The sequence below is a fragment of the Falco peregrinus genome, chromosome 5 (assembly GCF_023634155.1).
Source record: "Falco peregrinus isolate bFalPer1 chromosome 5, bFalPer1.pri, whole genome shotgun sequence".
Classification (NCBI taxonomy): Eukaryota; Metazoa; Chordata; class Aves; order Falconiformes; family Falconidae; genus Falco; species Falco peregrinus.
Genome location: NC_073725.1, coordinates 11,596,413 through 11,610,874, shown reverse-complemented (window position 1 = coordinate 11,610,874; position 14,462 = coordinate 11,596,413). Strand labels below are relative to the sequence as shown.

At 38.5% G+C, this 14,462-nt stretch overlaps 1 protein-coding gene across 5 annotated transcripts in view; it reads left to right on the top strand.

Moving 5' to 3' along the window:
• Positions 1-13,844, top strand: part of NEK10 (NIMA related kinase 10) — a 116,107-nt gene extending 102,263 nt beyond the window's left edge. For all 5 annotated transcript variants that reach the window (XM_055806949.1, XM_055806951.1, XM_055806950.1 and 2 more), the window contains one exon: positions 11,633-13,844. In XM_055806949.1, coding sequence (XP_055662924.1) covers positions 11,633-11,690 — 58 coding nt within the window. In that variant the 3' untranslated portion in view covers positions 11,691-13,844. The remainder of the gene's footprint in view (positions 1-11,632) is intronic.
• Positions 13,845-14,462: the final 618 nt, after the last annotated feature.

The window sequence follows — 14,462 nt, the reverse complement described above, 5'->3', positions numbered from 1 at the left end:
CTTTTTTCCCATATAAAACCACAGCTGAACAGAAGTTTCTGTTAAATAGAAGTGTATTTTAATATAATGCTCTACCATTACAGGGTTGAAAGGATGAAACTGACGTATTTATTAAAATATTTTGAGTACTACACAACAAGCAGAATAAATGGTTGCTAGCCCAGAAGTGCAGGGGATGAAAAAAAAAATTAATGGTCTTTGAAACTAGGCAAATGCCTTGTACTGGAGGTAGTGTATCATTCCTGCAGGAAACCTTTGAGGAACACAAGAAAGAAAATACATGAAAAATATAAGCTTAACATTTCTCATTCTTTTTACCTGCTAGCCTGTTATTTATCATCTCAGATATTCTAAAGTGCAAAAAAAGTTCACTACTTCCATCAACTAAGTCTGTTCCTTGTCTTTGCATTAATCAACATTTAAAAGCCTAGGAGACTGCAGTTAGGTTTTCCAAACCAAATGAAGAAACATACACCCACCCTGACTCCCCCTAATAAAGATACTAAGAGGTTTTCAGAATTTATAGTTCCTGGTGCCTCAGTAGTATTTTTCAGTTATTTATTAGCTGTGCAGACCTTTTGATATGGCTTGACTCTAGCTTGAAACATTTCAAATGTTAGTCTGAATATTTTTATAGGCTACTCATTAAAATGGAATTCCAGCTTACAAATGTCTTGCAGCTGCCAGCTGTAAGTATCGAAAAATCATGATTCAGCACTCCCAAAGTAAAATAAGAATTCACTCTTTAAGCCTTCGGGGTCTACTTGAATCATGTTTATAGATCCCTTGTGCAACCATGAGGTCTAACAAATTTGTTTATAAGTGGGTTTAAGTATTTTAATTTTTGTCCTAATCACAAGCTCCCAAGATTTTATATTTTTTGTACATCACCACACAATTTATGAAAAAAATAAGAAAAAGAAAAAAAGCTTTCATTTTCAACATCAAGTTCTAGCAAGGCTTATTAGAAATGTATAGGCATTTATCTCACAAAAAGACTGGCAATCTTACTGCAACTAACTGTAGCGAAGCAGGTGTGTGCTGAATATGGACTTGAGTACACAAACTGCTATAAAAATAAGGTCTCTATTAATGGAAATCATAGAGTCATAGAATACCTCAAGTTGAAGGGACCCATGAGGATCATCGAGTCCAATTCCCTGCTCCTCACAGGACTACTTAAAACTAAACTATGTGACTAAGAGCATTGTCCAGATGCCCCTTGAACTCTGACAAGCCTGATGCTGTGACCACTTCCCTGGGGGGTCTGTTCCAGTGACTGACCACTCTCTCAGTGAAGAGCCTTTTCCTAATGTCCAGTCTGAACTTCCCCTAGTGCAGTTTCATTCCATTTCCTTGTGTCCTATTGCTGTAAATATAATTGCTGTAATGTAAAGGATATTTAAGGTTTGCAGGCAGATAGGCTAGTACTTTCAATGAGTAATATAGGAATGTCACAGAAATACATGAGACTAACAACAATAAAGTAATTAACATTCTGGTTTTCCTGATTTATTCAGGACTACTTATTTTTCTGCTGTGCTGGAATTCCCTAGAGTAGTTCTATAGACTCTGAAGCTATTTTTCTACATTTTTTTAAATTCTATTTTAAAGGAGAGATAAGGGAATATTCTTCAGAGCCACACGGGATGACAGTGTAGTATAAAGTGTTCTTCTCTGTGCTATGTTTATCCTGCAGAAGGAAACAGGGGAAGTGCAAGCAGTGCATTTCCACACATAAAGTCTGGAGAAGGCTAGTGGATGCTCAGCATCCTTCTTCACATTGGTGGATGTGGTATGTATTTGATTTTCCCAGGAGCACAGGGAAATTGGAAGTCACATTGTGTTTCCCCTGAGTCATGAAGCTTCTTCAGCAGCACTGATGTTATCCACAGTCAGTGCTGATTTGTGCTTTGCTCTTGGGACTTGTAGCAACGACAAAACTGGTTTTAGAGTGGCTGAAAGAACTGGAGTGCTGGAGTGAAATCTCTTTATAGATATGAATCTCCTTAGAAATTTAAATGTATGTTGTTTAGATTTGATTTTTTTTTTCTTCTTGCTGAAAATTGTTAATGTGTGCACGTAACAGCTGTTGTAGACTTTGACCCACTCTACTGCATGTGTCACTGGAGCATGTCCTGGCTTTAGCTGGCCAGGTACAAAATAGCCATACTGCAACCCGGTTGTTGGCCTGTCACCAGCAACTTGATTTTTCACTATGCTTTTGAATCTTATTACCTGCTGTGATACATAATTATGTTTGGTTCCTGTGTCACTGTTATGATACTTCTTTTCCAGACAGGGTTCTACTCCCAAGTAATTTACTATTTTTCCTTCTCTCCCAGAAAATTGACAAACCATGCTTTGGCCTTGGCTGTCAAAAACATGTCTCTGTTTCAAATGTTTTCTAAAGTATGCTGTGCACAATGCCATTCAGAACTGAAACAATTTTTATTTCTTCTCACACTCTCCTCAAATAGCCAAACAGTCCAGTTTCAATAGCTGTCCAGTATTGAATGATTCATTTGGTTAGCAGACATGCATCATTAGGTTTTGCCTGAAATTCTCCAAACAGCTTAAGCAAGCTAGAAAGACAAATCAGTCTCCCAGACTGCATTGTGAGTCGCTTATCATTGTCTGTCACTATTTTGTTTATTCCACCACGCAGAATTTGCTTTGCAGCCCTCAGAGCAACTTTCTGTCAGCCATTCTTGCCTAAGAATATTTTGAGCCTTGCTCTACTTCATCTCTTTTATACACAGTGAAACATTTCAGAAGCAACTGCAAATTTTCCAGCAGAAACTCGGTACATCTGGTATCTTTCCTGGCATCCCCTGCTTAGAAAAGTGTTCACAGAAAAGCTTTCGGAAAAAGTACTAGGAGCAATTAAATATCTGTATTTGGTTTGCTTTAACAACAAATTTATTACAACAATACACCTATTTTTTAACTTCCTTAGCTTATTGTAAAAGCTTTTAGTTTCATTTGAGTTTTTCAGTTTCTAAGATGTGAAGTTGTAATACTGCAGCATGTGTGGGTCTTTCACAGTGGAAACAGAATGATGGTGTTTCTAGCAGGAAACGAATTGCTTTCCCTTCTGCCCATAGTAAGTTTCTAGTTTTTCTAATAGAAATGTGTGTGTGTGTGGGGGGGGGGGGGTTGGGCTGGGGGAAGAACTCCAAGGCTCAAAAGTCCTCTGAAGTCATATCAGAACACCACAAACTTAATTTTTGAAGTTGCAAATTCTTGAAGAGGTTTTTTTTTTTTTCATTTTAGGGCCAAATTTCTTCATGCTTTCTGACCGAGTTGACTTGACAGTATCAGTTCCATGTGTTGTAAGGCTGCAAAGTAAATTCTGTTTTGGAAAAAAGAATTTACAGCTGCTATGCAATGACATGGAACATGTGTGCTATTGCTAAAAGCACTATTAAATGCAAAATAAACAGCTAGATAGCACATAGCATAATAATGCAGTCTTCTACCTCATTGTGGAGCACACTTCATAAAGAAAACATTCTGAAAATATATTTTCATTTATTTTATGGTTTTGGGGGATTTCTATGCATTGTCTGTCTTTCCCATTACTGTTGCCCCTTGCTGTGCCCTGTAAAATTCCAGGAATATATGATGGGAAACCAAAGCTTAAGTGAGTCAATGACGCGAAACTTATAGTAGGATTAATAAACTGTATAAAGGGTTAAAAATGATTCAAGCAGCTTGATTGGGTGATGAGAGAAACATGAATTCTTTAGAGGCTGAGACAGCTTCATAAGAAAAATGTCATGGGTTTTTTTCCCATTTTCATTATAATAGTAATTACTATCTCAATACCAGTCATTTCATGGGGATTAATGACCAGCTGAGGATAATGACCCTCAGTTTTATCTTGAATAATCAACTTGCACCCATTTATCACTAATCTCCTGAAATTACTCAGCACTCCAATTGTATTACTTACATATACAGAAATTTGGTAAACATGCATAAATAGCCCCCTGTATATTTCAAAATTATTCTATTCACATCCATTGTACCACTTTCTTTTTTTCTCCTTTTGATTTAATATTATACTACACAAGAGGCAAGTTCCTGGTTCGTGAGCCTGTTTATGAATAGGACAGTGAATACTGGTTTCATCATGCTTTTTTCCTATTGAAGTAGACATGTAATACCCAAATTGATGCAGAAATCTATTTTTAATAAATTGCATTAAGAGGCTTAATCCAAGCAAGAACTCACTGATATTAAAAAGGATTCATTAAAAACAAACAAAAATAGGCAATGGTCAGAGACAGGAGCTGTGTTCAGCTGAGCACTGTAGCTCTGTCACAGTTTAACCCCAGCAGGCAGCTCAGCGCCACACAGCCGCTCGCTCACTCCCCTGTAGTGGGATGGGGGAGAGAATTGGAAGGGTCAGAAAGCTCATGGCTTGAGTAAAAAACAGTTTAATAGGTAAAGCAAAATCTGTGTGTGCAAGCAAAGCAAAGTGAGGAATACGTTTGCTACTTCTCATCAGCAGGCAGATGCTTAGCCACTTCCAGGAAAGCAGACCTTCATCACACCTAATGGTTATTTGGGAAGGCAAGTGCTATAATTCTGAACATCTCCCCCGCCACCCTTCTTTCTTTCCCCCAGCTTTATATGCTGAGCATGATGTCGTATGGTATTGAATATTCCTTTGGTCAGTTGGGGTCAGCTGTCCCAGCTGTGTCCCCTCCCAGCTTCTTGCATGCCTCCAGCCTACTCGCTGGTGGGGGAGTGCAAGACCCCAAAAAAGGCCTTGGTGCTGTATAAGCATTGTTCTCAGCAATAACTAAAACACTAGTGTGTTATCAACAGTGTATTCATCACAAATCCAAACTATGAAGAAAGTTAACTCTATCCCAGCCAAAACCAGCACAAGCTCATGTGACCACAGGTCTGTCTGAGAGAAATGTTGTCTCAACATTTGTTTTGTAGGAAAAAAAAAAAAATGTTGCCATACAAGTAGGAATAGAAGGAAACAGGCTTCATAATCAAATGCATATACTGATTTGTTGTTACTTACAATTTTCGTAACTCTGTTCAGTGCAATTTTTCCCATCATTATTGAAATTTTAGAATTAGAGAAGCAACCACTAACATAGTTAGAGCTATTTCATGAAAAGGAAAACTGTCTAGTCTGGCTCTAATGATAGCTATACATTTTTAACTACTCAAAGAATAGCTCAAGGTATTATTCACAGGAGGATAATATAGCTCAAGAATGACAGAAAATTCTGAATTTTGCCTGTTTGAGGGAGCCCTCATTTGTATTGGGTCTATGGTCCATGGGTACATCATTCAAAAATAGAAATGCATTAACGGAGCTTTTTCAGTCTGCAAATTCTGACCATGTTATCTATGTATTCTTCAGCATTAATGTACCTCTTTTATTGTGTTACATGACTAATGGATTCAAATTTGTATTTAGCTTAGTTAATGTTTTTGAATGTTCTAGAATATACCAAACTAGACAGTAGATGAAAGTACACAGCTCCAAGGCTTCTGGAATCTAAAGTGGATTTTTAAACTTAGTGTTATCTAGGTGATTTAAGACACTCTGCTACTTTTACTCCATTCAGAAAGCACCACTTCCTGCTAACTAATGTTACCCGGGATTTTCTGTTAATTGTTTACTTCTTTCAAATGGTTGTCCAAGTTGATTCTTGCTTCTTATGTCTCACACATACAAAAGATTGTTTTGGCCACCAGTCCTTATTAGAGTCATACCAACTTTCTGTTGATTTGTACTTCCCAGGGAGGTAAAAAAGTCTGCCAAAGCTTAGCAGTGTTTTCGCCTCCCCTCCCTGAACCCCCCCCCCCCCTTTTTTTTTTTTCTTCTTTTTTTTTCTTCTAAACATCCATGGCTGCAAGAGTCTTTGATCTACCCACCTGCAGTTATGACGGCTATCAGCTGAAGGTCTGTGTGGCACTGTAAGTATGCCATCCTATTCCCACAGACCAGCATTCGCTACATCTTTTGAGTCAGCTCTCCTTCCCCTACGAGGCAGTATTGGCCTGGCCTACCTTTCCCGAGTCACAGATTCTACAGAAATCAGAAAAACGAGAAGCAACATGAAAACATGAAGTAGCAATTGATCCTAGCTTCAATTTCATCCAACTCCTAGGGTAAGGCAGTGAGTAATCCTTGTCACATTGATGAGTATAGAGTGTTCCAATGACAATGAAACATTTGGCCAAGAGATGGGTTAAAAGACACTTGATGGATAGGGTTCACCCCTGCACGTGGAGATAGTCACACTGAACCTTTTCATGCTTGCTAGAGACATAATTTTTACCAAGTTGTTACAGCTGCCCCGATATTGGCTGTACTCAGAAGATATGTGTGCCAGACTTACTGTTTGTAGTACAGTGGAGCTTTAGAGAAATAATGACTTATAAACTAGGAAAAATGTATGCCTTGGATTCTAAATGGGTATTAGCAGCTGTGCATGTTAAAATCAGATGGCCAGGTGTGAAAAACTTACTGATAACTGGATTTTTAGAGAACTGCAGGAAAGTTCTGGTCAGTTCTGGGATGGCCAGTAATCTAATGACACGGTAAAAGAGATTAGCATATTTCTGATATTACAATACCACAACAAAATACTTTCCCCACTTTGGTTAGTAAGTCAGTCTATTTTAGGCATCCCCTCCCCCTGCCGTGAATCAGAATGATAGGGACTGTAGCAGAAACTGTTTATTGCTCTAGCAGTTAGTCAGCAACAAGACCACTGGATTTGGCTAGTATCAGGGCTGCTAGGTATAAAAGACTTAGAGGTAGAACCCGGCTGTAATTCATGACATTGCATTGTGCAGAATAAAGAAGTAATCCAGGAATCCATCTGGTGCAAGTACCAAAATAATCTGATCATGTGGTAGGACTGTCATTGACACAGAACCTCTCCCCTCACTCAGCTGAAGATTCTTGTTAGCAATGAGATGTGTGGAAAGCTGCATTTTGCCTCTTGTTGGAAAAAAATGAAGGAGCGTCTGGCCTGAATTTTGGCTGACTGGTAGGTACCAAGTCATTGATACAGTTCAGTGATGAATACACAAAATGAAGTGGTCTTCTGACAGGGGAAGTGTCTGAAGTCCATACTATTTGTAGAAGAAGTGCATGTTTACGAAGCTGTCTGTCAGCATTTGGACTGTGGGAATGACTGTTTTCAACACTAGGCAAATGGCTCTGATCCCTTGCAGAGATCACATGCCCTGAGCTCTCAGACATTCTATATGAGCTTCCCATCTTTGAGTAGAAGCATCTGTTGTCACAGACTTGTTTGGCTGAGATAAAATGGGTTTGCTCTTGCAATTCTGAAGCTTGTCTTTCTACCAGTTTGAGGAAAAGATTTACTTTGAGACTGACTTCTGTGTGTCTGAGGTGTCTGCTTGGCAGAGTTCTTGTACAGAGCATAGATAAAGTCTGTCAAATAAGAAGGCACCTTCCTACTCAAGGTGGTTCAGAAAGCTCACTGTAGTCTGGAGTCATTCTTGTGCTAGCAGACCTGTATCTTACACAACTGCTCTGAACTAAACACTTTGAGTTAAAGTAAAGAGGAATTTTTCTTTTTGTTTGAGGCTTTAATGGCTTGGTCCAGCTAGGGCAGTTTAGCTGAGAAGAATGTAATACCTTTCCATGTCACAGCAAGATGCTGTTGAAAGGAGTTTTGGGAACTCTTGAAGTAAGTGAAGACAATCTGAGAATTTTCGAAGAAATGAAAGGCAAGATTGGCCTCAATGTTCAGAAATCAGAGCCATACGAGGATAAATTCTTTTTAACTATCTTGAGATATTCTTCATGACTGAGGTTAGAGGTGGAATTGCACGTTGTTACATAGGTAGTTGTTTTGATATAGCAGTGTAAGATACAACAAAAGCTATTCTAGGATGTCAGTATAGTACTAATAGGCACAGTGTTCCTCTAGATAATGTAGTTGTGTCCCTTATCCCTTGAAGACTGCCTTTTTACTAGCAGAACTTCTGCTTGCCAGTAAGGGCAAGTCAGATCTTCATGTTTCTGACATGGCACTCCATAAAGATAACTCTTAGGCCTCATCAAAGTACCAGCCTCAGTTTTGAAAGTTAATTTGAAACCTTTTACTTAAGACAAATTGTCTGAATTATGTAAAAAGAAGGAGTAACTGTCTTACTGGGACTTTTTTATCTATAAAACGCCTTGATCACCTGAGTTTTCCATGCTTCCATGGAGTCCTGTAGCTCTAGAAAACTGCCATGGAAGGAGCTGAAAGATTTTAGCCTTGACAGCACTGGATGAAGGTGTTGAAAATATGAAGCTTTGCCCTATGTTGTTTGCCTATAGTAAAAAAATTCTAGTGATGTTTTCTTTATTAACTTGTGTGTTGAGCAAGGATTTCAAATTTGGCCAAGAAAGTACTCTTTTTTTTTTTTTTTTTTGTGTCACAGATATGACTTTCACCCTTCTCTTAGCAATTTGCGCCAATGTAACCAAGTTATAATTTTTAAAAATCATAGTAGGTATATGCTTAACAGTAGCTTTAATAGAGCACTGAAATATTGTCAGATCATGTCTAGACATCAGAACAGAAAGTGAGTTTGTCTGATCACCTTAAGGTAATGCCTGGGCAAAGAAATGATAAATAGCAACTGATGAGGTAGAGGCTAGCAAGCGATCAGTAGATACATACATCTAATGCAGACTCAAGGACAGCAGGAGGCAGAATGTAGGAATCCTGGAAAGGAGGCTGGTAGGAGGAGAAGGAAGAACCCCCTGTAGCTGGGACTGACCAGGTGAAGGGAATGGTGTGTGGTAAGAGCAGATGGTAGGAAGGGTAGGCGCACAGAATGGGAATCAAACTCAAAAGCTCAGACAGAAGGGGATCTTTTGACATCTGGAGCACTTGAGAGCACGCTATTCTTTTTTATATTGTGAGAAAAATGTGTATGTCATAATCATCTGGTGCTGGTCTTCACAGGGTAGCTACTCATATCTGCTACAAGCTATTTATTAACTTATATAGCAGCATCTGTACAGTGCAGATAATGGTTTCAATAAACTGAGTTGGTGATATCACATAATGCAATTCCTTGAGATTTTATGAGTTTATGATGTAAAAATTAGGAATAACATACACAAAGCTTTACATTAACTATTCTTAACTATATTGCAAAGGTTGTGATTCAAGAAAGGCATAGGAAATACTCTTAATATGAATCAAGGTAAATATTTCAGTTGTGTGACTACAGCCAGCATGGCTTCACCAAGGACAAATCACGCCTGACTAATCTAGCAGCCTTCTATGATTGAGTGACTGCATCAGTGGACAAAGGAAGTACTATGGATGCCATCTACCTGGACTTCTGTAAAGCCTTTGATACAGTCCTGACAACATTCTTACCTCTAAATTGGAGAGAGATGGTTTTGATGGATAGACTGTTAGAATGAGAAGTTGGGTGGGTGGCCACATCCAAAGAGTTATAGTCAATGGCTCAATGTCCAAGTGGAAACCAGTAACAAGTGGTATCACTCATGGGTCCATACTGGGAATAACACTATTTAATACCTTCATCTGTGACATAGAGAGTGGGATTGAGTGCACCCTCAGCAAGTATGCAGCTGACACCAAGCTGAGTGATGCAGTTGATTTGCTTGAGGGAAGGGATGCCATCCAGAGGGACCTTGACAGGCTTGAGGACTGGGCCAATGCAAGTTCAACAAGGCCAAGTGTAAGGTCCTGCACCTGGGTCAGGGCAATTGCCAATATCAATACATACTGGGAGATGAAGGGATTGAGGGCAGCCCAGCCGAGAAGGACTAGGTGATACTGGTGGATGAAAAATTGGCATGAGCCAACAATGTCCAGTGTCTAGGCCAGCGCTTGCAGCCTAGAAAGCCAATTGTACCCGGGGCTGCAGAAAGAAGCAGCATGGCTGGTAGGTCAAGGAAGGTGATTCTCCCCCAGTGCTCCACTCTCATGGGACCACAGCTGGAGTACTGCATCCAGCTTTGAGGTCCCAGAAACTACAAGAAAGACATGGACCTGTTAGAGTGGGGGTCTGGAGGAGGGCCACAAAAAGTGATCAGAGGCCTGAAACATCTCTGTTACGAAGAAAGGCTGAGGGAGCTGGGGTTGTTCAACCTGAAGAAAAGGCGCTGGGGAGATGGTATTGCAGCCTTTCAATACTTGAAGGGGGCTTACAAGAAAGATCGAGACTTTTTTCTTTTTTTTTTTTTTACCATGGCCTGTACTGGCAGCACAAGGGGCAATGGCTCTAAACTTAAAGAGGGTAGATTTAGGCTGAACATAAGGAAGAAGATTTTTTTTTAATGAGGTTTGTAAGGCACTGGAACAGGTTGCCCAGAGAAGCTGTGGATGCCCCATCCCTGGAAGTGTTCAAGACCAGGCTGGATGGGGCTTGGAGCAACCTGGTCTAGTGGAAGGTGTCCCTGCCCATGGCAGGGGATTGGAATTAGCTGATCTTTAAGGTCCCTTCCAACCCAAACCATCCTATGATTCTATTTTTTGCACAGATACAGTGCCCCAGTAAGGTTTTTGTTATCCACATAGGGGGCTGAATTAAAATTTGCTGTCAGCCTTCTGTCTGTCCATTGTTTTTTTTTTTTTTTTTTTCTTTTGTGCACTGCACTTGACTTTAAAACTTTAATAACGATCATTCAGCTTAGGGATTTCTATCTACATGTGTTGAAGTGTGTATGCAAAACTATAAATTTTTCATATCTTTTTTTTTTCATATCTTTCCTTATTACTGGAATACTTCCATATCTTTCAGCACTTCAGTAATCAGAATAACACTCTGCTTCCTGAGGGATCATTGTATAGACTAATGTATGAAAGGGCTTTGGATACCTGGGTTATACATATTTTATACAAGTAGTCAGGGGAAATATCAGAAGAGGTCTTACTCTTGGAATGGAGACTGGAGGAGTTTTGAGACAAAAAAGAGATACCTGCTTTACTTTCTCACAGCACTGATTATGAAAAGTAGTCTTTCCATCATATTTTCATAGAATAATTGTAACAATGTAATGCAACTTGATTATGAGGCAATTATCACTTATGTAAAGCTGTCAAAAGCAGCTCCATCACTTTCTGGGCTAATTTTCTATGCAGCAGGCTAAAGAGGAATTAGAAAAGGAGAAAGAGGTGAAGTTAAAGACTTTCTTTCAATTAGTTCTCCATAGTGCTGAAGTCTCTGGAGATGTTGCATCAGCAACATAAGTCAAAACTGGCCCACAAATATATTACGTTACATTCAGGCCTCATTGATTAGCTGTGGGAGACCTTTGCATCACGCTGCTCTAATTCTATTTGTGTGCAGTGTAGACTAGTTCATAAATTTTAAGTCAGAGGATCATTAGATGAACTAATTCCCTGTGTGTAGCATAAATGATAGAATTTCACCCAGTGATTTTTGCATCAAACTCTCTTGTAAACCCTGGACTAAAACATCTCTTTTGACAGACTTCTGAGGTTCCTTGGCTTCTACATCATGCACGTACATTAGCTTTCTGATGATAGCACAAAGACTGATCCCATACCTGGTGACTGAATAGCAGAGGATTCTTACTTCCAACACATACTAACTACCATTTTTCCCCACCCTCCAGGTATCTCTACTGTCTGAGGGGAACAAAGAACCATCCAGCAAAAGAAGAGAACTTGTAATTCTGAACAAACACTTCAGAATTGTTCCTAATGAGGTCAATCTGCCTTCAGCCGAGGCTGTCTGATTACCAAAGGGGCAAGCTTTGCTCATTAAATAGCATCCAGGTGGAATACCAATGTGGGACAGCTTCAAGAGACCTCGTGTGATATTTCAGGATGATGCTGTTAACTTTAGCTTTGTTTACAGCATGAGCACTTTACAAGGAACATCGGGAAAGATGCTTCCAGGTTTATGCAGTAGGAGGAAAACACCATTCCCAACAGTACATATCTTCTATTTTTATCATTTCTTTTTAAAGAATTGTTGCTTAGTCATGTTTTCTGGATTGATAATTCAAAGCCTGTAACCTTATTTGTGTCCATGTATGTCTTCTATGGGAAGAAAATGATCTTTGTAATATGACCAGACAGAAAATATATGTAGGTTCACTACCAGAATTAGAAATGGATTAAACACTATCAGTATGATTTTAATATTTAGATACTTATGTTTGGATAGTAGCAAATGTTAATGTAGGTATGAATTTTAGTAGTGATTATTTGCAACTGGCATAGCTTCTGAAATGATTATTTTAAAACCAGCTGGTTTTACTGCTATTTCAAAATGTCTGTATATGTCTATCTTTAAGCACAAATTTTATAGATCTGTGTATATAAAATGTGTCAGACTTTTATACACATTTTCTATACACGTTCATTTACTGTTTAACATTAAATTAAATACATGTTTTGCTACTACTCATAACTGTAGCACTTTCAGAATTTCAATATTTATTTACTCTGTATTAAACATAGATAAAAATGTCTTACTGCAGTAGCAGAGAAGCTATTTTTGGTCCACAGTTTAGTAAGGAATACTTATTAATTACAAAGGCTTTTCTCTACACTTGATACTGTGGCAATCATAACTATTGAAAATAACCAGAATGCACTTGGCGATACAGCTTTACTGTCTCTGTTGAAAATTTTTAACATTATGGCCATCACATCACTCATAAGTAATTTGATACAGATGTATGTTGTATACTCTTCATAGGCTGGCAAAGGTTTGGTTTTTTTCTTTCTCCCAGTGGTTTGTAACTGTAAATAACTAACTGGCATTCGTTTTCTAACAATTTAAGTGTAATGTTTCACCTATAATGTGTGACTTCAACATCCTGAATCGTGAAGCAGTGAAAAAGGGCTCAATAAGCAGGGTAATAAATAAATAAATATCTATCCTCTTTTCATGTGTATGCAATGTAGAAAGTCGTTAGGTGCTAGCTTTGCATCTATACAATGGTACAGTAGTGATAGCAAAGGTCTGTTAAGGGTAAAGACATATGGTTCTTAAAGTACCACCAGCAGGTAGCTGCAGTTTCTGCCATGAATCATCATAGGTGATGCATTTCCTGCAATGTTACCACTAAAAATAAATTCCTATTCTAGTTCAGAGTGTTAGTATTGCTTTGCTAGAATGGAGGAAGGGAATGCATTACAGTTAAATCTGATGGAATATAAAGTAAATGTATGCTATATATGGCTGCCAATGGAACTGATTACATTGATATTTTATCCAAAAAGACTTAGTTTATGTTCAACCTTGACATGGTTGCTCTACTCAAATTGCATATGAATTCTCATAATCATTTTCCATTAAAATAGTGTAAAACCAATCTACACTTAAAGTAACTTATTTTAATATCTTTTTGCAGAAATGCCTTACAACTTGCATTGAATGCCTTAGAAATAATTTGGACTTTATTTCAAGTGTGTTTTGAATTATTGTTTATATTTTGTATGGATTTGTGTGGTGTTCGTTAATACTTGATGGCATTTTTGTTGAGAAATAGAGTATAATTAATTACTCCTACTGTGTTTCTCTTAATGTATTTTTGTGCTGTTAACTTTGAAGCAAATTTTGCGCTTGTTTTTGTGACTGTGAAAAGTGAAATATTGGCTGGTGGCCAGAGACTTCTCTCCCGTAGCTAGGAGATAAGAGGTGGATTGGTGGCACTTACAGCTGCAACCCCCAAGGCAAATCAAAGCAGGAAATCAGTGGTCTTCTGTTTCTTTCCTAATGTTCACTAGAATTTCTCTTTTTTCCCTCCTGCCTGGCTGCAACTGAACTGACATACTGACTGTCAATCTAGGAAAGAGTTGATCCATTTTACATGTAAAGCAATTAACTGCCATAGAAGATTCATTATTGAAGTACTATGGCATTAGTACATAGATGCTCTCCACTGAGATTAGTGTCCATTGTGTTTCCCGTTGTATGAAAGGTAACAAGAGCCAGTTCTGCCATGAATAATTTCTATATGGTTAAACTCTGTATAGACAATAGGCACAAAGCATATTTAGGGAAACACAGAAACCAAAAACAAGTTGCCCAATATCATTCAAGAAATCATCAGCAAACTTGAGAATGGGACCTACATCTCCTGAATTCCAGTCCAGTGCATAACTGATGTCCTTCAAGGTGCGTATCATTTTTTTTGTTTCTTGTAGGCTTGTAATTTTAATGTAACTTGTGCAAAAATCAGAGAAACAGGCATAGCTCTACTTATTATTTAGCAAATTGAAAAAGATTCTGCAAAGTGTGGTACTAAAAAATTTGAAACATTGACTGAGCTACAGCTAACTTTTGATTAATTGTGAGTTAACCTGAACTGTGACTGATGTAGGCCTTTCCTTCAGTTTACTTGTCTGCGGTGAAGTACCCAAGATTGTGTAGTGTACTGCCTCCTGTTACTCATACCTGCACCTACTTTCTACAGTCATCTGATTACA